At 58.9% G+C, this 21,495-nt stretch overlaps 2 protein-coding genes across 6 annotated transcripts in view; both read right to left on the bottom strand.

Moving 5' to 3' along the window:
* Nucleotides 1–220: 220 nt before the first annotated feature.
* Nucleotides 221–11,503, bottom strand: LRRC47 (leucine rich repeat containing 47). Its single transcript, XM_047869984.1, has 7 exons — nucleotides 10,855–11,503; nucleotides 5,069–5,527; nucleotides 4,091–4,207; nucleotides 3,446–3,561; nucleotides 2,795–2,897; nucleotides 2,391–2,480; nucleotides 221–2,226 (listed from the first exon to the last, which is right to left on the bottom strand). The coding sequence occupies exons 1-7, from the start codon at nucleotides 11,479–11,481 to the stop codon at nucleotides 1,978–1,980; spliced, it is 1,761 nt and encodes a 586-aa protein (XP_047725940.1). The 5' UTR covers nucleotides 11,482–11,503; the 3' UTR covers nucleotides 221–1,977.
* Nucleotides 11,504–17,762: 6,259 nt separating this feature from the next.
* CEP104 (centrosomal protein 104) overlaps nucleotides 17,763–21,495 on the bottom strand; it is a 35,588-nt gene continuing 31,855 nt past the window's right edge. For 4 of the 5 annotated variants that reach the window (XM_047869969.1, XM_047869970.1, XM_047869971.1 and 1 more), the window contains 2 exons: nucleotides 21,189–21,273; nucleotides 17,763–20,218 (listed from right to left, as the gene is read on the bottom strand). In XM_047869969.1, the coding sequence (XP_047725925.1) occupies nucleotides 20,103–20,218; nucleotides 21,189–21,273 (201 nt within the window). In that variant the 3' untranslated portion in view covers nucleotides 17,763–20,102. The remainder of the gene's footprint in view (nucleotides 20,219–21,188; nucleotides 21,274–21,495) is intronic. The other variant, XM_047869973.1, reaches the window with a different exon arrangement.

Genomic DNA, 21,495 nt, shown 5'->3' with positions numbered 1-21,495 from the left:
TGGGGGTCCGCCCCCCCCCCCCCCCCCCCCCCCCCCCCCCCCCCAGGCTCCAGGCCTGGAGAGCCCAGCAGCCTCTCTGGGCTGAGACTGTGATGATTCAGTGCCTCTTGCTCTTTGCTGGCAGGCGGGGGTGGGGTGGGGTGGGTCCAGGTCCTCAGTTTCCCCACAGACACTTCCCCGAGATACTGGCAGGAAAGGCTTCACTGGGGAGGAGTGGAGATGTTCTTATTAAATGTTTATTAGAGGGCCGCACTGGCAAAGAGAAAGAGTGTCCGGGTTTATGAGTGGGTCGGGCCGGCCAAGGGAAGACCATCCTCTGTCCACGGTGAGTTGAATACATCCAGCACCTCACCCGGGGCTGAGCTGCATCACAGGCGGCGGGGCTGGCGTCTCCGTCCACGTCAGCGAGGTCACAGTCCAGACAGGGCCTGGCCATGGAACCGAGTGCCAGGAGCCAAGAGAACCGCTCGGCCGTGGCCCAGCCGCAGACCCCGAGCCGGCCACGGTGCCAGCAGTTGCTGTCCCGATCGCTCAAGGCTCATAACATGACAAGCCAGAGCCACCAACACAGATATCTGGCAGGTCTGGGGTTCCCAAGACCAGGCAGAGCCACCCTGGTGCACCTGCTTCAGCCCAGCCCAGCCCAGCCCAGCCCAGCCCAGCAGCCGCAGCCTTCAGGGGCCAACGGGAAGGCTTGGAGGTGACCAGAGCCGGGACAGGGTCTCAAGGCAGCTGGGTCCTGTCCTACAAAGCAGGTTGGCTGAGCTCTGAGAGAACCGTGTGGCTTTTTGAGTGTGCCCTCCCCCCCCCCCAGGAGGAGGCTCAAGCTTCACATGTGTCTGGTCCTGACGGCTAAGGGCCTGGGTTCAGCGTGCCTCTTGCAAATGCTCCCCAAATCAGCAGAACACACGGCTCGTCTTTTACAAGTCACAGAACATGAAACAGACGGAGTCAGTAAATGACAAAAGCCAGGGAGGCAGTTTCTTGACATCCAGGCCACCTAGGAGGCAGAGGCCAGTAAAACCCACCTACTCTGTGGCTGGCTGCTGCCTGGCTGCAAGCACGTTCTGCCTCCAGGGAGGAGTGTGTGTGCTCACACACGTAAACACACACACACGCACGTGCGCACGCGTACACACACACACACACTCACTCACTCACTCACTGGTGGTCTATGGGCCCAGACCTTCAAAACTGGAAATCCCTAAAACACAAGAGGCTGCACAACAGTTCACCCCTCATGCGGCCATGGCCACTGTCCGTCCTTGGGCCAGCTGACGGCAGAGGTGTCCCGTGCATCTGTGAAGCCTGTTCTGCGCCGGAAACCTGCGTGCTGGCCCTGGGCTGCACGTTCCGACATCGGCCCGTCCCTGTGGCGCGAGCGCACAGGCGAGCAAAGCCCTGATCCTCTTTCTGCCCTGCCAGGGCCGCACGGGGGACCTGTGCGGCTCTACCCCTAAAGCAGCCACAGTATTAAGAAAAATGCCTTTGCCAATTCCAAGATCACATAAAAATATTCTTTTCATAAAAAGATGACTTGTGGCCAGCTAGGGACATGGCGTCACTCCAGGCCTCTAAGCTGCACTACTGGTTCGGTGCAATTTTAAAAGCTGCTGTATCGTAGAAAAATAGTTGTGTGGTTCTGTAAAACGCACATTGTTCAGCTTCCCGGTTTAGATCTGAATAGCGAAACCAATCAGTGTCTTTCTCCCCTGAATGACGTTAGTCGCTGTGTCTACGTGATTTCGGAACAAACATCCTGAACGGCTCACTCCAGTATTTGAGAAACTTCATACAAAGCGTTAGTACAATCAGTTTGGTGCCGAAAGGCAAAGTCACCTAAGCACGCGACAACGCGGCATCATCTGTGACAGAATCGTCTGGAAAAGCAAGGGACGCGCATCTTAAAAACCACCGAGGTGAAACTTAACAAACAACGTAACAGCACCGCACACACGCCCTGCTGCGGCCCGGGGCTCAGCGGATCACGGTCACGTGGGGAGCAGCGAGGCCCAGGTCCGTCTTGGAGGGGTACACCACCCTCAGGTGCCCTTCCTCGTCCACCACCCGGACCTGCTCCACCACCAGGGAGGCGTTCCCAGCCTTGTCTGCACTTGCGTCCGCGCTGGGCTCCGGAAGCTGTCCAGAAAGTGCGTCGGCCTCGGCATCCGAAACGGATCCGTCCTCTTTATTTCCCAAAGCAGATTTGTTGATTTCTGCCATTTTCTGCGAAAGAAAAACATCTTTTTAGAGGTGATCAGGAAAGATACGCAGCAAAGGCAGCCATGCGAGGGGCGGCAGGAAGATGCGGGGCGGGGGGAGGGACGACACATGTCATCTGTGCCTCGCGGCCAGAGCGCCGACGGGGCGAGATGATGAGGCCGGCTCACCAGCACCAGGGCGTCCATGATCTCTTTACATATCTGTAGACTCGTGGCACTTGTTACTTCCAAAAACAAATCTGAGGTGGTTTTCTTAATCTTAAAAGGAAATGAGAAGGATCTCAGAAGAGAATAAAGTTGTCGAAAGTAAGACGTCAGCAACTGTTCCAAAAAAAAGCCTCTGGGACAGTGTCTGTCCCCTTCCCGAAGACAGGCATGAGCCAGACCGCCGTGCACACGGGGGCCCTTGGTGCGGCACTGAGTGTGACGGGGACGCCCAGCTCTGTGCAAGCGGCCCGGGCTCTCAGGCCTGCGCGTCCGTCCCATGGGACATCACGTCACTGGACGACTGACGCTTGTGCTAAGTCTGCACGTGAAACAGCCCCGGACGTGCATGTGCAGACGGCGCCTACCTTCGTCTTCTCGCTGTTGGTTATGGGCGGGAAGGAGATCACATCGCCATCTGCATCCACAAGGCAGGGGTAGCTTTCTTTACCGTCCAGTAAGTGCAGGTACCTGTGAGGGAGGAAACAGGGTGGAGACGACACTACGAGAAAACGTGCCTAGAGGCCCGGACAAATCGGTTCTTCACACAGAGTCGGTGCAACACCAGCGAATGTGTCCTCAGCTCTGGACGAAGGACATTCTACAGCCCGTGCTCACACGGGAACGGTGGCCGGCAGGCTGGGTGCCCTCTTGGTTCTGTGGCCACGGGTCGCCCTTCACCAACCTGTGCCCCGCGTCACATGGACAGAACGTAGGGGGTGACCGCAGTGCCCTCCCGTGTCCCTGTGCATCCGGCGTGGACCCCGCTGTCCCTCCAGGCCACAGAGCCTGCACCTGAGAAAGACTGTTCTCCCCAAGTGGCATCTGAGCCCCGGGGCCCTCGAGAGGAGAGGCCTAGCAGCGCTGCTCTCACCCCAGGCAAGAGTCCCTAATAGCCTGGGGAACGAGGTCTGGGAGGTTTGCTCAACATCGGGGAGGAGAAGGGGAGAAGGATGCACGCCAGTCAGCCTGGGAGCGAGCGGGGGTGGGGACGGCGCCCCGAGGGGACGCCCGCTGACCTGTGCAGGCCTGAGACGTTCTGCCTCTTCTTCTGCTTCCTGTGCTCCTCGGCCTCCAGCTGTAGCTGCCGCACCAGGTCCTTGGCCTTGACTTCTCTGCGCCCCAAGGGGACGATCTGTGGGGCGGACACTGCTCCGTGAGCTCCGGGGGGGCCTCCTGTGCTCACTGGGCCATTGGTATCAACGTCCCCTCTTGGCTCTCCCTCAGGGAGCCCTGTGACCACGGGGCCCCTCTCCGGCATGCATGAGCACCCCTCGGGGACCTCACCACCACTCGTCCCCTCAAGGCGGAGCGCAGCCTCCAGCCCACCCACAAACGACGGCGTCTCCCAGGCCTGCGGCCCCTGGACGACCCGAGGGAGGGGGCAGACCTGGACCAGCCAGGCCCACGAAGCTCAGCTCCACACGAGGGGTTTTGCGGTTTGCTATAAACCACAAGTTTTGCTTAAAAGTGACCACACGAAGGAAACCACTTTCCGGCTGCTACCTTCCCTGAGGAGTTCACTTTTATACAACGGGCCTGACGAACCCGCCAGGAGCAGCTGAGATTCTATCTCAGAACTGGCGTCACCAGAGCGCACCTGTCAGGGGGGCACGCGGACAGGGCCGCTGCAGCGGCAGGCAGGGAGGGGCGCAGGGCGTCACCTTGAGGTCCTGCGGCGGGCGGGTGTCATACAGCAGGGGCCCGCGGACGGCTCTGAGGTCGTGGGTGGCGATGGTGGCGGCCGTTCTCTTCTCACAGAGCTCCTCGTGGAGCTTGGTCTGCAACACACGGCCCGAGGCACCCAGAGCTCAGCACCCTGCCCCCGATGCCCTGCCCCCTGGCCTCCCCCTCGGCCTCCCCAGCCAAAAATGTATTTTGTGGAAACTTCCCCGGATGATTATCTTATCTGTTTACTGGCAGAATTTCTTGTTTCTCTAACTCTGGAACAGAGTATTTGAGACTTCAAAGAACCCTCCTTGAACTAGAATTTATGACTGAATAAACAGAAGTAGGACTTAAAAAGAAAACTACCCCCAGCATGGTTTCCTTCCAAAACACCGATCTCTGGGTTTTAAACTCCCGGCTGGGAGTGCCCTTTGCTTCCTCCCTGAACATGAGCTTCCAGAAAGCTGCCTCTGTCCCCACGGGCCACACTGGGGGGGAGGGGGGGGGTCCTGCAAACTTCAAAGATGGGGTTTTTACTTTAAAAGCTGGCAGACTGCATACAAAAACAAATCAGGAAGTTCGTCTAGCTAAAACCCGAACAAAAACCAAACAGCTCACACGACAACAGGCTGGCCAGTGCTGACGATCTCCGTACTGTCTTCTAACAAAACCAACTGTGCAATTCATTACAGAAACCCCAAATCCCATCCCCCAAGATGTCAGAAACTCGGGAAACGCTCATCTCCCATTGCAACAAAGCCTTGAGAAATGAGGCAGGCCTGGAAGGGTCTCTGTGGACGAGCTGACAGGCAGGCAGCCTCCTGGGGCCGAGGCCCAGGTCCGACCTGCCCTGGGGCGCACCCGGCGGGTGTCATCCTCACCCGTGCCCGGAGCCAGGTCCCGCCATGCACAGCGTGACACCGGGCCACCTCGCCCCCACCCCCACCCCCCCACCGCGGGCCGCGCACACCCACCTGGGAGGTGAGGAGCCGTCTGAGCGCGTTCCCCGTCTGCAGGTCTAGGCCCCTCACGATGGCCCCCACGATGAACGGCCGGACGTCCCTGACCGTGGGGCTGACCCGCACCGTCAGCGGGGCGGGGCTCTCGGACACGTGCAGCACCCGGAGCAGCATCCGGCCGGCGTCGCCCACCTCCTCGTCCTCCGCCTCGCCGCTCTCCCTCCTCCGCCGCTCACGCCGCCTCCTGCGGGCCTCGTCCTTCTCCGGGCCGTGCGCCTTGCCCCCGCCCCGCCCGCCGCCCCGGCCCCCGGCGCGCAGGTACTCCAGGATGGACCTGGTCTGGCAGCCGCGGACCATCTTCTCCAGCCGCCGGTCCGTCAGCTTGTTCCCCCGGAAGTTGACCTCCTTGAGCTTGGGGCAGTCGGCCAGCTCCGCCGGGACCTCGCTGAGCTGGTTGTTGGAGAGGTCCAGCGTCTGCGAGGGACACAGAGGACCCGGTCACACGCAGCCCACCCAGCCACGGGGCCGTGCTGCCTCCTCCAGCACCCCCGCCCCCCCCGCGGTCTGTGCCCAGACTGATGCCCGCTACCGCCACCAAGCAGCCCTGAGGGGGACGGGGGGCTGGGGGGGGGGGCGGTGGTTGCCAATGGTCCCCACAGAATGCCTGTCCTCCTCTTCCTGCTCCCCTGCAAGTTCCCTGTGACAACTGTCCCAATGGACAGGTTAGAGGAGGAGCACAGGACACGGAGAACGTGCGGTCATGAACACTGTGTGCTTCAGAAACACGCTCCCCACAAAATGGTGCTGAGATTTTTAAAATTAGACGAACTAAACAGACAGAACACGGCATCACCCTTCATGCAGGAACACGGTGCACGGTGCTCCAACTCTGCGTGCACAAAACGGCAGAGCGGCTCCGACCCTGGCCTGCTCTCGGCCTGCGTCTGGACCCAGGGAGGGGTGTCGCAGCCTCAAGAGGCGCACGGAAGCCGCCCAAGAACCTACCGCCGCTCCTGCCGCCTGGGCTCTGACAAAACCATGTGTGGGAATCAGCAGCACAGAGACGTGTTACCAACGGGCCGCCCTGAGGGGTCAGGCGGGGCAGGAGGAACACTAAGGAGCGAGGTCAGACCCCAGGACACCGAGGCAGCATCTTCTGGTCGTGGGGTCTCGGCTTCCCCTTCTGCAGCCGGGTAGAGGACAGGCCCCCCAGGAAGAGGCCAGCCGCTGTCCCCTCTGCTCTCCTCCCAGGCAGTGCGGGGCATCGTGCACAGGGCCCCTTTCTTGTTCTCCTCCTGGCCCAGTGGGAAGCTCTGGCCTGGCCTGGCTCGGCACGGCTGAGAGCAGACGGGGGCATAGGGCCTCGGGAGAAACCCTCCTATCTGGTCAGCTGGAGTGAGTGCGGGGGAGGGCGGCTTGGGGAGAGCTCTGGGGCACAGGGGGCCTGTCTGGACTGCACCCCGGGTCAAAGCCACACCGGCAGGCAGCCATCTGCACGCAAACCTACGGCAAGAGCTCACACTTGGTGGGCGAGACCGCTGACCGGTCCCGGTTCTGGCTGGGATGTTAACGGGCCCGGATAAAGAGGGTGACAGACTTCATCACGAACTGGAAAGGGGGCAGGGGCTCTGATGATCCAGAAGATGCCTCCACTTTGGCTGGTACAGAGGGCTTCGGACAGAACTTCACAGACTCAGTTACCAACAGAGCTGTCCTGGTTCAGGCCATCAAACTGCCGAGAAGCCGGGGAGCCAGAGTGGAGGAGGGGGTCAGAGCTGGGGGAAGGGACGGTGTCACAGAGGAGCCTCTAAAGGCTATGCTGGGGCCTTAGCAGGGCGGCAGGCTCCCATCTCGCACTCAGGATGGGGACGAGGAAAGGAGGCATGGCTTTTAGTCACCTTGGGGGACCAAGGGGCCCGAGAGGCGGTGGGCAACGCAATTTCGTACAATTGTGCCCATTTCGTGCCTCACTGGGCCCTTCTCCCCGGCTTAAGTGGGAATGGGAGCGGGGGATGAATGGACTGTATCACGGCCTGTCCCGGTCTCTGCCACACGGAGGCTTGTGAGTGGCACTGACATTCTGAGGTCAGCACCCCCCGCACATGCCAGCTTTGACTCGGCCGCACTGTCCAGGGGGCTTTGGCCGGCTCGAGGACTGCACTGGGACGGCCCTCACCGCTACACGGAACCCGCCGGCCAGGCAGATGGAGCGCGCAGGTAGCAGAGAAGAGCCGGCAAGGAGGGGAGACTGGGGGACGGGGCCTCACTGCCCGGCCACTTCAGCTGCAGCCGCTGCAGGCCGGGGAGGTCTCCACAGAGGACCAAGGCGTGGGGTTACTGGGGGGCCAGGGCAGCTCTGCCTTCAGAGGCAACAATGACCGAATGATGGACATTTCAGGCCCTGTAAACAGGGAGGGGAGGAAGCAGCAGATCAGGGAAGTTGTGCCAGGCTCTAGAGGGGGGGCCTTGTAGAGATGCGGACACTTGCACGTAAGAGGACAAGCCGCCCCCACACCAAGCCTGCGCTCCGTTGGCGCTGGGCACCACAGCAGCAGACTCCGTGAGGTCTCACGCCTAGAAAAGCAACACTAATGGAAGACAGGGCCTTCAGGAGATGCCGAGGTGACAGGTAACGCCTGTACGCGGCTGAAATCACGCAGGACCGGGGAACAGAGCTCTTGTTTTCCGACGGAGGAAGTGGAGTCTGGACTGTCAGTGCCAATCCCCAAAAGGTACAAAATGCACAGAGGCTGAAGGGAGTGGCGTCCAGGAACCTGCCTCTGCCTGGAGCCGACCCACAAGGACACCCACTTACTCCCTTCCTGCCGGTAACACAAGCATCTCCGACCTGGGTGAGGCGGCTGACTGCCTTCTGGGAACATCCCTTCTGCTGGGATGTGCTGCTGGGGTGGGGGGGTCCTAGATCCCCGGCTGGGCGAATGGGCGAACCGAAAACATGTGAGCCAAGGGCGTGTTGGCCAAGGGGACCCGGACGTGACCCGGGCACCCAGTGAGCCTGTCACCTCTGCCCTGCTGAAAAGATAGAGATGGACGAAGGGCTCCTTGGGGCTGGACAGGGGTTTCACATGCAAAGTTTGGTTTTTCTGGGAAACCTGACCACAGTGGGAGTCCCATCTGTGAGCCACGTGGACGGTCCCAGTGAGCACGAGCCCCGAAACAGGGGGAGGCCTGGCCGGTGTGGCCTTCCAGCCGGCTTCCAGCTGCCAGGCCCATTCCTCTGTCAGCCCTGAAGGCCAGCGCCCCGGCCTGAGTCAGTCGCCTATGACAAAGGCAAGGGTGACGCAATGGGCCATCATCCCTGGTGCACCACAGGTAACAGAACCCCAGAACAAGGACACATGCCACCAGGAGAAACCACTCCAGATTCTCTTAGGTCTCCCATGGGGAGCCAAGCTGGATGGCCAGACAGCAGGACGGCGACAGGGCAGGCTGGGTCCGGGCAGTTAAGTAGGTGGTGAGGTTACGGCACAGTGGATACACAGCGGTCTCTCGGGCTCCCTCGTCCCAGGTGGTGGGAGTGGGGAAGAGGGTCTGGGGCCCCCATCTGGGGCAGCTTCCTGGGGGAGGGTGCATGAGGCACGCATCTCCTTGCCTCAGGGGAAGTGAGGGGACAAGTGGGGGCCCGTGGGATGCTACTCTGGTGGCCCCCGTGGAACCGAGCCTCTGGGCATTTACATCCTGTGTGGCGTCTCCCCACGAATCTGGACTGGGCTTGCTCACTTAACCAGTGGGTGCAGTGGGAGCCAGGGTGCTGGTTCCAAGCCCCTTCTTCAAGGAGCCCTGTGGTCGGAGAACTGGGCCACCCTGCCGCGCGGGGAGAGGTGCCGAGATGACATGGGGCCAGAGGAGCCGGCACAGCATCGCAGCGGAGCCCAGCCCCAAGCACACGTGATCTATGGCGAGCCCGGGATGGAAAACGGGCAGCACGTGACATGACTGGTGTTGTTTTCGGCCACAAGGTTTTGTTGGCACGGTCCTTAGTCACGGTGACCGCAGCACCACTGCCCCTGTTCACGGCACTGTGGCCGTCCCCAGTCTCTCTCACAGGTGCAAGAACCAGCAGCAATGCCAGGACACGCTGAGGGGACCCCCACCTCTGCCTGTGAGCTCAGTTCTCCACCCAGGCCGCCTCCCCGCAGCATCCACAAGGACGAGAACACGTTTGTACTCAGGACCCCAGCGCGCACACAGGGCAACGTGGCCTCGCACGGATCTGGTACCGCTCCTCACGGAGGCATCGTTTCAGAGAGGCCCCCGAAGGACAGCTGAGTCCAAGAGGGACTCCAAGCGGCTCTGGCACGACCCTCCCCAAGACACAGGCGTCTTCGTGGGGAGGAGAGCCGATGGGGGCCTAGCAGCGGCCAGAGTGGAGGAGGCCAGGGGGCTCAGCAGAGGAGACGCACCCTGACCTGGATGCAGGTGTCTGCACACGATAAAGGCCACACGCGTCACCGGTGGGCACCACGGACGCGGTACAGAACGTCTGAAACGAAGCAGTCGTACACACTGGCAAGCGATTCCGGTGAAGTACAACACCCAATCCTGCCCTCGAGGGACCGCGCTTGGCTACACACCTGGCCCGTCAACCTTCTGGAAAACCAAGAGACCGGACCGAACAGACCCGAGCGAGCAGCATTGCACATCACCCATCACACCTCTGCCATAAAGGGACGCCTTATAGCCGGAGGTGACCAACATGTCCCAGGAGCACCCCTCACAGCCTCTTTCTGGAAATGCCAGCAAGCACTCTGCTGAGAGGCCTCGTCCGTTTCTCTTAACTACACACACACACGTGCACACATATTCATGCACACTTGCAGACACATCTTTACACAGACATACACGTTTGTAAAATCAGGTGGCAACACCTTAAGAGTAACTTCGGCTGGAAATAGATCAGTTGCTAAACTGTATACACATTTTACTGCTTAAAAAAAGTCTGCATGGGGTGCCCGGCGGGGGGCGGGGGAGGGGCTCAGCCAGTTAAATGCCTGACTCTTGATCTCAGCTCAGGTCACGACCTCACCGTTTGGGAATTTGAGCCCCGAGACCTGCTTGGGATTCTTTCTCTCTCTGTGCCCCTCTCCTGTGTGTACGTGCTCTCTCAAATAAACATTAAAAAAATAAAGGTCTGCATGAAAAGGATGAAAAGTAGGAGCAAAACCAAACAAAGACCTGCTTTTTTCATGACGAAAGGAAAAGGGAACACGGGGAAAGAGGGCTGCCCAGGGGCCTCAGGACTGGAGTTAGGGCAGGGCTCTGCAATGTCCATCCTCCCCTCTCCTGCACACCTGTCTCAGCCAAGCATTACGCTGGGGCCTGCAGACCTAACGGGAGTACGTTAGCAGCCTCTGGACAACGGAGTCTAGAGAAAAGCCCAAATGATTTGTTGTGGACTCGGCAACCCCTTCCGGCCTTCGGTAAACCAGGAATAACAACTCTTACTTTAGAAGGCGGTCGTCGGGGTGAAGGGAACAGCATACAGGAAATCACACCGTGTGGCATTATGCGAAATCCCGGTAAATCACATCTCCGGGCCTTGCCTGGGTACCCCCCCCCCCCCCCCCCCCCCCGCCCAGAGTCACTGAATCATTTCACAAATGCGTGAAGACACAGGAATTTAGGCGTGGGGCCCTGCTGTTGAGCCAACCACGCGAGGATGGGGAGCCCGGACACGGGAGGGAGGGCGACTGGGACTGCGGCGTCCCCGGGACGGCTCGCCCGGGAGCAGCTCCCTCCCCACCGCTCCTCCAGGGCCCCGGCTCGCAGTCCCCGCTGACCTTGAGCGAGGCCAGGTGGGCGATGTCGGGGCTGAGCTCTCGGAGGCAGTTGTCGGCGGCCGCCAGTTCGCTGAGCAGGGGCAGCGCGCCGGGGCGGAAGAGCGCGGCGGGGAAGGAGTCCAGGCGGTTACCGGTGAGGTTGAGGGTCTGCAGGCGAGGGGCGCAGCGCGCCAGGTCGGCGGGCAGCTCGCGCAGCCTGTTGCCGCTGAGATTGAGGCTCTGCAGCTGCGGGAGGCCCGGCGGCTCGGCGGGGCCCAGGCCCTGGCCCGGCGGCAGCGCCTCCAGCGCGTTGCCGGACAGGTCGAGCACGCGCAGCGCGGGCAGCGGGCCGAGCTCGGGGCTCAGGCCGGGCCCCAGCGCGTTGCGCCGCAGCACGAGGCTGTGCAGCTGCGGGAGGCCCTGCGCCAGGCCCGGGCCCGGCTCGCGCAGGCTCCCGCAGCCGCTCACCTCCAGGTAGTGCAGCAGCGGCAGCGTGAAGAGCCTCGGCGGCAGCCGCCCGCCCGCCGCGCGCACCCGCTGCTCCAGCCCGGGCCCCGTCAGCAGCAGCTCGCGCCGCCGCTCGCGCTCCGCCAGCTCCAGCTCGGGCCAGGCCTCGGGGACGGGGGCCGCCGCCGCCGCCGCCGCCATGACGCCGCCGCTTCCGCTGCAGCTCCCGGGGCACTTCCGGGGCACGGCGCGTCACTTCCGGCTCGGGCTGGGAGGAGAGAACGCGCGGGGCGGGACTGGTCGCGCGGGGGGGCGGGGCGAAGCGAGGAGGGGCGGGGCGGGCGCCTACCTGGGAAGAGTGGCAGAGAGGTGCCTCCTGGCGGCCGAGGTTCTTTGCCCGCGCTCCGGAGGCCGCACCTGGAAGAGTCACCGTAGCGGAGCGGCGCGTCCTGGGGAGGCGACCCGCCTCCCGGGTCCAGCCCCTCGCCTCGCGCTGCCCCGGGTCCGGTTGCTCGCCCTGATCGCCCTTGACCGCCCCTCGGGTCCAGCCCCGCGCCCCAATCGCCCCGTGAGTCCCGCCCCGCGCTCCGCGCGACCCCCTCCCCGGTTCGGCCCCACGCCCCGCTCGTCTCCCCGGGTCTGGCGCCGCGCCCTGATCGCCCCGACAGCCCCTCCACCCCAGGTCCGCCCTCGCACAGGGGTCTGGGATCGAATCTCCTGGTTTGCACCAGCACCCAGGGCAGCTGTGTCGTCCACAGATGAGTGGCTCTCGCATCAGAAGCGGGAGATTACCAATGACTGAGGCCTGGCCCCTGGTTAGAGAGAGATTCTGGCCTAATTAATGGTCTGGGCTGCGGGTCGGCCCGGGATGGCCCCCAGTTCCCAGGTGTCGAGTGGGTGGCAGGGTTGAGAAGGTGCTCGGGGATGGGTCAGTTTTCCCTGGTCCGGCACCAGGGCAGCTGGGGCGTTGGAGGAGGGAAGGGGGAGTGCGAGCTCAGGGTAGCTGCCCCTCTGCTCATTAACGCCCCACCCCAGGGGTTGGGGGGTTCCCTTGCTTCGTTTTGTTTTAGAATTTTTGAACTTTGTATTGAAGTGTGATCTACACCCAGAAAAGTGTGCACACTTTGAATTTTGCCCCAGTTGAACACATCCGTGTAGCCATCATGCACAAGACACAGGTTATTGCGTCTCCTCAGCCCCCTGGTGCCCCAAGGGACGTGGCTTTCTTGGGCCCGGACACCACACATCAGAGCTTCCTGTGTGATGTGCAGGGTGTTCGCTGAGCCTGGCTGCTTTCCTTCCACACCATGCCTTTGGGATTCATCCACGTGACAGGCAGCTGTGGACGGTCTGCTGTCTAGTATTAGAAGTAAATTGTGAATATGCCGTATTTTTCTCCAGCGGGGTCCTCGGGCTAACTGGGAACCCGCCCCCCTCCCCGCAGCACGTCACCTAGAGAAAAGATGGTGTTTTGCCTTGGTTGCCTTTGCGACCAACTCCATCTGTGAAGGACAGGCATCAGTGGGGGCGAACTCGGAGCCTGCATCTGGCCCTCCTTTCTGAGCTGGCTGCAGCTCAGAACCTGCAGGACCTCGTGCTCTGCGTCCTGCTGGAGCCACGCCACCCAAGCGCTGCAGAACTTTAGCCTTCCCCAGGGATTTCTTGGTTTCTCTGGAGTAGATTTTTGGGAATGAGTCCACCAGCTCATGCTATTTATATTGCCCTCCCGACCGGCTATGAGAACATTAATGGTTTTATAGTAGCCAACACTGGAAACAAACCAGATGTCCATCAACAGGAGAATGGATCAATACTGGGTGAGACATCTCCTAAAATGGGTGAGCACGTCGGGAGTGAGTATTCGGCTACGCCCGACAGCATGGTGATTCTCAAGGTCGTGCAGAAGGATATGTAGTGTGATTCTATTTGCATGGCTTAAAAACACGTCAAGCTCAAGGTGATATTATTTAGGGATACGTTCCTATGTGGTAAGTCTACGTAGGCAGCCAAGTGTTGAGACGTTTCCTGAGAAGCAAGGCCGAGTTTACTACCTTGTAAAGCAAGGGGGCCTCCGGGTCCCCCGAGCACTGCCAACAGGTCTCCAACGGATTATGCAGGTGGTTAGCAAGTGACTTGTTTCTCTGGAGCCCCGCTAATGCCTCCGAGCCAACCTTGTGACGCTGTGTGGGCCAGCTTTTATTTATTTATTTATTTATTTATTTATTTATTTATTTATTTATCATGATTATTTTTTTAATGTTTTTTGTTTTTAAATTTTTGAGACAGAGCATGAGCAGGGGGAGGGGCAGAGAGAGGGGGAGACACAGAATGTGAAGCAGGCTCCAGGCTCTGAGCTGTCAGCACGGAGCCTGACGCGGGGCTCCAACTCACAGAGTGTGAGATCATGACCTGAGCCGAAGTCGGACGCTTCACCGACTGAGCCACCCCAGCGCCCCGGTGTGGGCCAGGTTTTAAAGAGGGAAGGGACGGGCGACCGAGTGAAACTGCTTGCCCGGAGTGTAGGTGGAGTGCATCCGCTGTGGGCAGGGGGCGAGGGAGCCAACGACCAAGTGCGCACTCGGGGCTGGTGTGCCTGCCTCCCGGTCATGTGGCAAGAACTAGGAGGAGGCACCTAAGTGTGAATCTGTAATGGAAGCTTCCATCGGTGTTGAGGGAAAATTCTTTAGAATCACAGTCAGGGCTGGAAGGAACTCAGCCTTGAATCCTCTCAAGCCGCCGCCACGACGGGAACGTCTCTGCTTCGTCCCCTCTGCAGTTCCTGCCCTGGCTGAGCTCTGCCACCTCTGTTCCCACAAGGCTTTGTGTAGGTGGCACCTGCCCTGCCCCAGGGGAAGAATCAGGGCTGGTCACGGAAGTCTCTTTGCCAACAGTTATTCTGAGGATAGACTGACTTCAACCTGGTCCGTAAGCAAAATGGATTTCTGCTGGGGAGAAACTCCTGGGGAGTTTTTCTTTCCTGAGAAGACAGAGGCATGTGAGGAGAAAGCCCGTTCTCTCTTAACCACCTTTGTTTTGGCTTAGCACACTGGAAGTAGGATGTGATGCTTGGTGCTGTAGTAGCCATCTTGTGACCATGAGGAAAGACAGCACCAAATCAATGAGATCTGGAAGGAGCCCGGACCATTTCCAGTGGTTTGCTGTTGTTTAGTTATTTTAAAAATTCTGAAAATTTAAACTATGCACTGAGTCAGCATTGCTAATCTAACAAAGTGACCTGCACTTGCTCAGAAAGTGTTCTTGTATACCTGCCCAATCCTCAAGAGAAGAAAGAAAGTACCGACCAAGAAGGCACAAGCTTCTGTTGCGGGATGATTTGGAAAGTGACGGAATAACTCAGCAGTGGCATTTCCGAGGGCTCCTGGGACACACTGGAGGTGCTTCCTGTGGAAAAAACTGCTTCTCATTATCATTAGAGACAGTGTCATTCCACACACAGAGTCTTCTCTGAATACTACGTCCCCACCAGCGTGGAATGAAAAGGAGCATTTTTTAATATTTTTATAAATGTTATCCTCTATTTTATTTGCTTATTGAATGGTTACTTACACTTAATACTTACCTTTATGAATTTATAGTTCACTTCATATTTTGTAACATGTTTATAAATTATTAAAAAAAATTTTTTAACGTTTATTTATTTTTGAGACAGAGAGAGAGCATGAACGGGGGAGGATCAGAGAGAGCGAGACACAGAATCTGAAGCAGGCTCCAGGCTCTGAGCCGTCAGCACAGAGCCCGACGCGGGGCTCGAACTCACCGACCGCGAGATTGTGACCTGAGCCGAAGTCGGCTGCTTAACCGACTGAGCCGCCCAGGCGCCCCTATAAATTATTTCAAATGCAATGGATATTAAGTTGCCCTGATATTTTTGTCATATGAGTTGTGAACAATTTTTAGTAAAAATACTGTTTTTATGTAAATACTGAAGTGCCTGCCAGTATTGTTATTTTTTTCTGGTATCGCCATCAGTAATCTTTGTTAAACTTTTTCTGAATATCCTCCGGGTTGTGAGGGCCTTTTTGAAACGTGATGTAGACATTAGTCATGTGGTGTCCTTACACGTACGGTGGGCGGAGTAATGGCCCCCAACAAAGTCCACGTCCTAACCCCGGAAGCGGGGAGGGTATCAGGTTTTGTGGCACAGGGGGACTGAGGCTGCGAATGGAATTACGGTGGATAGTCGGTGACCTTGAGGTGCTGGCCTTGAACGTGGGGGAGGGGCCCTGGGTCCAGGAAAGGGGGTGCCTCTAGAGGCCGGGTTCTGCTCGGAGCGCCCACAAAGGGGTGCACCCCGCTGAGCCCCCGTCTTAGTCCAGTGAGACCCCGTCAGACTCGTGAGCTGTGGGACCGTGAGGGGGTGAGTGTGTGCCATCAGTAACTCTGCTCACGATGACGGGTCCCAGCGGCAGCAGAACACTTGGGTGCCATGTTCTGGAATTACCTACCTGTTTTCACTCACACAGAAAGCCTGGCTGGAGGCCTGCTGGTCCCTTTCCTGATGACAGTAGGAATTCCGCGTCTTTTGGGTACTGATCCTTTGTCGTCTGCGTGTGTTTTCCATCTCTGTAAGGTGTCCTTATGCGCCTTTCTCGTGCACGGACGTTCATGATTATAGTGGATTCCAAAGACGGGTTGTTTAGTTGTTGTGTTTGTGTCATTTCACAAATCTCTACCTCGTTCAGGAGCAGAAAATACAAAACATCAGCTCCAGGTAGGTGACAGGTGTTGGTGTTAAAAAGCAAACTTTTAAACTTTCAATAGGAAGAAGGTAAGTGATTATTTTTTCTGTTCCTGGCCCTGTTCTGTCCCAGCCCTGCCCAGGCTGAGACTTGGAGCCAGGCCCGGACATCTGCAGGCTCGCCCTCTGGTCTCCCCCAGCCACCAGGGACTGCGCCCCTCCCCCCCCCCCCCCCCACCATTCCAGGATCCCGGAATTTGGTAAACAGCACTCCCAAGGTGCTCCCTACCCCATGGGGAGAGAGAGAGATCTCCATCCAGAACCCTGGCATTGGTTCCCACAATGTCCCCCACCTTCAGGCAGGACACTGGTCCCAGGACACTGAGAGGTACCAGGACCTCTCCTGGGGAGTCCTGGGGGGTCCTCAACCTGCAGGACCACAGCACACAAAAGGGCTTTGCTTAGGGATGACCTCCTTCTGTGCACAAGGAAATCCAACCAATGGGGAGTCTGACCTCAGCCCTCCCCACTCTCCAGGCCCCTCCCCTGGAATCCCAGCACAGTCCCTCAGGTGGGCAGGTCTGGGGTCTGGGAAGCTCCGTGGGGTTTTGAGCCCTTCTGGGCAGGGGGTGGTCCATGCCTGGGTCTCCCTGTTCCCCAGCCCCTTGCTGCTACAGCCTAATGAGGGACGAAGGGCTGGGGGGACCCCTCAGCTTAAGTGTGGGCTCCCTCCCCAAACTTGCAGACTCACTGCCCAGGCTGGGCCTCTTCAGCACCTTCTATTTGGCTCCACTCCACAGAGGGGAAACTGAGGCAGGGATCAGCTGCTGTCCACCGGCCTCCCTGGTCTGACCCATCACGACCCAGGTGCACATTTGGGCTCACTGCCTTCCAGGAAGCCGGCGTCCCTGTGTACCATTGAGGATATCCTCAGCTGCGTCGTGCGGGCCTCGAGAGGTCCCGGGAGACCCCGGGGGGACACGCTCTGCAGGAGCAGCACAGAAGGTCACCAACCCACTGACCACTTTCTCTGGTGGCCTGCATTTCAGAGCCAGGGGGCTCAGCCCGGGCCTCATCCGGGATGAGGTGGGTGGAGGCCCCAAAGCCCCGAGGGGCAAGAGCCAGGAAGGCTGCTGCACACGCACCAAACCGCTCAGCGGGCCTAGGTTTTAAGAGCAAATACGCAACGGCACAAATGAACACCTAATTCGAACAGCACACGGACGGGTTCTTTCCCTCTCGCACATCTCTGCAGGTGTGAATGCAGCGCACGCCCCTCGCTTGCCCTTGGCTTCTTTGGAAAGCGTGCTCTTTCGTCCTGCACTCGTGCAGTGCACACACCTAGCACCTGCATGTTATAACTTCAAAACGGTAGCAATTATACAATTACCAAAACTAATAAAAGCTTAAAAACACTCCAGAAATCAACAGAGGAAATACTGCCGCTTTACTTATTTGAAAGCAAAATAGCCTTGTTGGCCGGCAAAAGTTCCTCTGTCAAAAGGGAAGAGCCCGTGCAGAGACCGTAAGTGCAGCCCCCCCCCCCCAACATTCCGACTTTATCCCACAAGATAAAGCGGGTCAGCGATTCTCTCCAATTTACACGCACTTAAAATTCTTTAGCTTCTTCAGCGGGGAAACTCCTTTCGACACACCCTACGTGGGGCCAGGCTCGCCCCCCCCCCCCCCACGCCCCAACCCGCCCCAGCCACGCCCGGTGTGGGCCAGAGTGCATGCAACCCGTTCACCTTTTAGTTACAATCTTGAAATAAAAGTGACAGGATGTTTTGTGACCTTTTTATTGTGTTAACATGCTCAGAGTGAACTGACCCCTAGGCCCTGAAATAACAACAAAAATATATTGGTTAGATACTATAATTCTGGTGCCTGAAATAAAGACAAATAGAAAACTATATTAAAACATTAAAAAGTTAAAAATTTTCATTAAAGGTATTTACATGTGTATTCTGATGCCAAATTTATACACACATTTCTTTTAAATTAAAATATTTTGAAATATGAAAATAAGAGAAATAAATATCCACAACATATTCATAGTGAAAATTATTAATTCTTGTTCCAAATTTACATTTTTATTTATAAATGGCCAAGGGATCCTACACTTCCTTCAGAATTGCCTGTCCTTTATTTTCAGTTCCTTAACAGCCTCTACCTCTGCAAAGCTCTTTGTAGCCGCGAAGCAGGGCTCACTTCGACAGAAACGCCCGCTCCTTCTGTAACCAGCAAGGCTAACCGTCTTGAACGCATCCAACTGTTCAATCACTAAAGTGAAATATTTTTATGAATCTTTTTGAAGTTATGATATATGGAAAATATTACATACATGTTTTTTGCGAGTGCTGATTAGAGGGAAGAGAATGGCTCCTCGACTAGCGTTTCTCATCACTGCTCGTGTTACGGAGCGGCTCGCCTGGAGGAGGAGGGACCAGGTCGTGGCCGCGGTCTGTGAAGCCAGGAGGGGTCGCGTCCCAGTTCCCTCGGCGTCTGTGTTCTGCTCTGTCTGATGAAGGTTTACGTTCTTTCTCCCCACTACTTATTTCTTAATTGAGTTATTTTTTGCAAAGGCAGTTCTCTTAGTCCTATTCTTGCTGTATTTTGAGTCAACCATATGCGAAAGTGTTAGTTCACCCAGAACGGAGAGTGGTTAGCGCAAACTCCCCGTCACTAACCCACTCGGGGGACGCACTGCTCCAACGGCTATGAGGGGTTTTCTGAAACGTGTTTTCTTTCACGTGGGGGGGAAGTAAACAGGTGTGTATGCTGATGAGGCGGTACAAATCCCACCCATTTCTCAGCGGCACCCCGGAGGCCTGCTGTCTACTCGCCTACCGCTCGGGAGAACGGAAGCATGCTGGGCTGCGGGCGGGGTGGGAAGGGCCGGCCTCCCTGGGTCTCTGGGGGCCCGGCAGGCAGCGGGAGCGCAGGCCGGCACAAGGGAGACGGGACGCTTCCCAGCAGGTTTCGGACACACCCTGGCTTTGCCCCGCGGCCACCTGGACACGAAGCCCGGGGACCGCTTCTGTGGGACACGAGGGCTGGTCTCTTCATTTTAAGCCATGTTGGGGTTTGAAGTGTCACGGGGGGTGTTTGAGACAAATGAACTTAGGGCTCCGATTCGTAGATCTGTGAGGGGCAGGACAGGCCCAAAGCAGACACCCGAGCCTGCTGGTCCGCGCTGAAGGCTCGTTCGCGCGTGTTAACCAAGCGCGGCTGCTCCCCACCAGGGTCGAGGGCGAGGCCATGCCTGCTCAGGGGTTTGAGAGAGGGCTGTTCTGACCGACACGTGTTCAGGGCGCAGGACAATCGGTGGAGAGGCGGGTCCTAACTCTGTTCTAGAACCACAGGTGTGGTTCTAGAAGGAAGGAGCTGGAAGCACCGGGAGGAGAGCCCCGATGGAGCCACAGGGTGGCAGGCTCGGCTCCCAGGGGCTGCAGCTTGGGGTCGGGCGGGACCCAGCACTCCGCACGGTGGCAGGGGTGGGGGTCGGGGGGGGGGCCCTAGCGGGGCAGGTGCTGCAGGGGGACCCATGCGTGGCGACCGCAGGTGCGTCTTTCCCTCTCGTGACAGCAGGAGGTGCGGGGTCCGCACACAGTGGGGAGGTGCGCTGGGTGGGGGCCGGCGCCCGCCGAGATCCGTGCCCGCCGTCTCTCTCCCGGCTGGTTCGCGCGGCCCAGTGAGCCAAAGCCCTGCGGAAATTCTGTCACGTGAGAGACCGACGTGCACGAGGTTTACAGCGAAGCCTTTATGGAAACCACTCCAAGCGCTTGAGGAGAGGGTGCTCTGCTCAGAGGACACCCGACCCGGACAGGGAGGTCGGTCCCCTTCAAATGGAATGGCTGCTCTTCTGGCAACGGCGGCCTCGGAGGCCAGAAGCCTGGTTGCTTCAAACCGCGGTGAGCTTGGTCTGAACCCCGGACGCAGGCTCTTGCGTCAGCCCCTCACAGGGAGCGGCAGGAGAGGACAGCAGGGCCACGGGCGGAGGGACGGCGGGGGCGGAGCACAGGGTCACCACGTCCAAAGGCGGATCTTAGGAGAGATGGTTCGCAATCAAGAAACTTGCTCAGTCCCTCGTGGGGACGAAGGAGACAGAATGTGGGTCACGTCACCGCTTCGTGTATGTTCTGCCAGAGCTTTTGCTCAGTCCCTTTGGGGTAGGGATCTTGCTTCCGACCTTGGATGCGGAGGTCCCTGATTTGGTCGTGGCTGGGCCTTTACCTGCTGGACACACAACACACAACACACAGGCCCCGTGTCAGCAGGGAGACTAACACACCAACAGAGCGCCAAGCCACAGTGAGGGCATGGCGGCCAGGTGTCGTCAGGCCCCGGGGACAGGCAGAGCGCCAGCGGGGTCTGCAGGGGGCAGCACAGCGGCCACTCGGTCCATAGGCGGCCCGGCTGAGTGGGGCACGTGTGGGAGCTGGCTGCCGGGCTGAGGAGCAGGGCTCGTGCGTCCCCAACGGGCTCAGAGGAGACGCCTGGCCCGAGGGCGGGAAGAAAGAGAACTTGCTCATTTACCCGGGTGTCGGCTGTAGAGACTCAGCTCCAGAAACGAAGAAAAGGAGCAGCCACGTGACTACAGCTTCGCTTCCAGGCTGAGTCGCCCTGGGCAGGCGCCCCCTCCAGGTGCCCATATTCCCTCCGTTATGAGAGAGGTGGCCGGGTGCGGGGGGGGGCGTCAGCCACACTCAGCCCTCGGCCGGGTATCTGGCAGGTGGAGCCCAGAGCCCACATCCCGTCACACTTGTTTTTATTACTCTCTCACTTATTAACGCCCCTGAAGTAAGAACGTCCGTCCACGGTTTTTCGTCAGGAAGAATTTTCTAATGAAAAACGCCCTGCTTTCCTGTCGGCGTTCTCAATCTAACACAAAGCAGCTGCAATTACAATTTACGAGGCAGGGAGCGGCGATATCTGTGAGTCTACTATCTGTCTGTTTCCGAGCGCTCGGCTTTGGCGATGCAGAGAGCTGGGAGCAGGGGCGTGTGCCCGAAGGACGCGGCGCGGCGGGAGCCCTCAGGCAAGAGCGAGCGTGGTGCTGACGACAAGAGGTCTGGGCACACATCAGCCTACTCGCTAAGGGCCATCGGCCGGACGCGAAGACGGGAGGGAAGCACGTCTGTGTGACCCCAGAGGTGCGGGGACCCCGCCACGCGGCACCCACGTGCAGCAAGGCCCCAGACCTCACCTGGCGGCAGAGCCTTGTGCAGCACGTGCGTCTTGCGCAGGTTCATCGTGCAGCCGGCGGGGCCCATGAGGTGAGCCTTCCACGCCTGAAACAAAAGAGGAGGCACACGCCGCGTCAACCAGGCGACCGGGAGGGAGCAGACGAGCTGAGCTCCTGTCAGACCTGAAACCAGAGGCGGCCGCAGCTCCCAACGTGGCCGCACCTCACATCCCGACGCGGCACGCGGAGCCCCTCCGTCCTCGTCACCTCCGAGCACGGCGCGCTCGGACTGTTGTCACATAAGCACGTGCACGTGAGTGGATTCGGG

Source organism: Prionailurus viverrinus, chromosome C1 (genome assembly GCF_022837055.1).
Source record: "Prionailurus viverrinus isolate Anna chromosome C1, UM_Priviv_1.0, whole genome shotgun sequence".
In the NCBI taxonomy this organism is placed as follows: Eukaryota; Metazoa; Chordata; class Mammalia; order Carnivora; family Felidae; genus Prionailurus; species Prionailurus viverrinus.
This window is presented reverse-complemented; position numbering and strand designations above follow the sequence as displayed.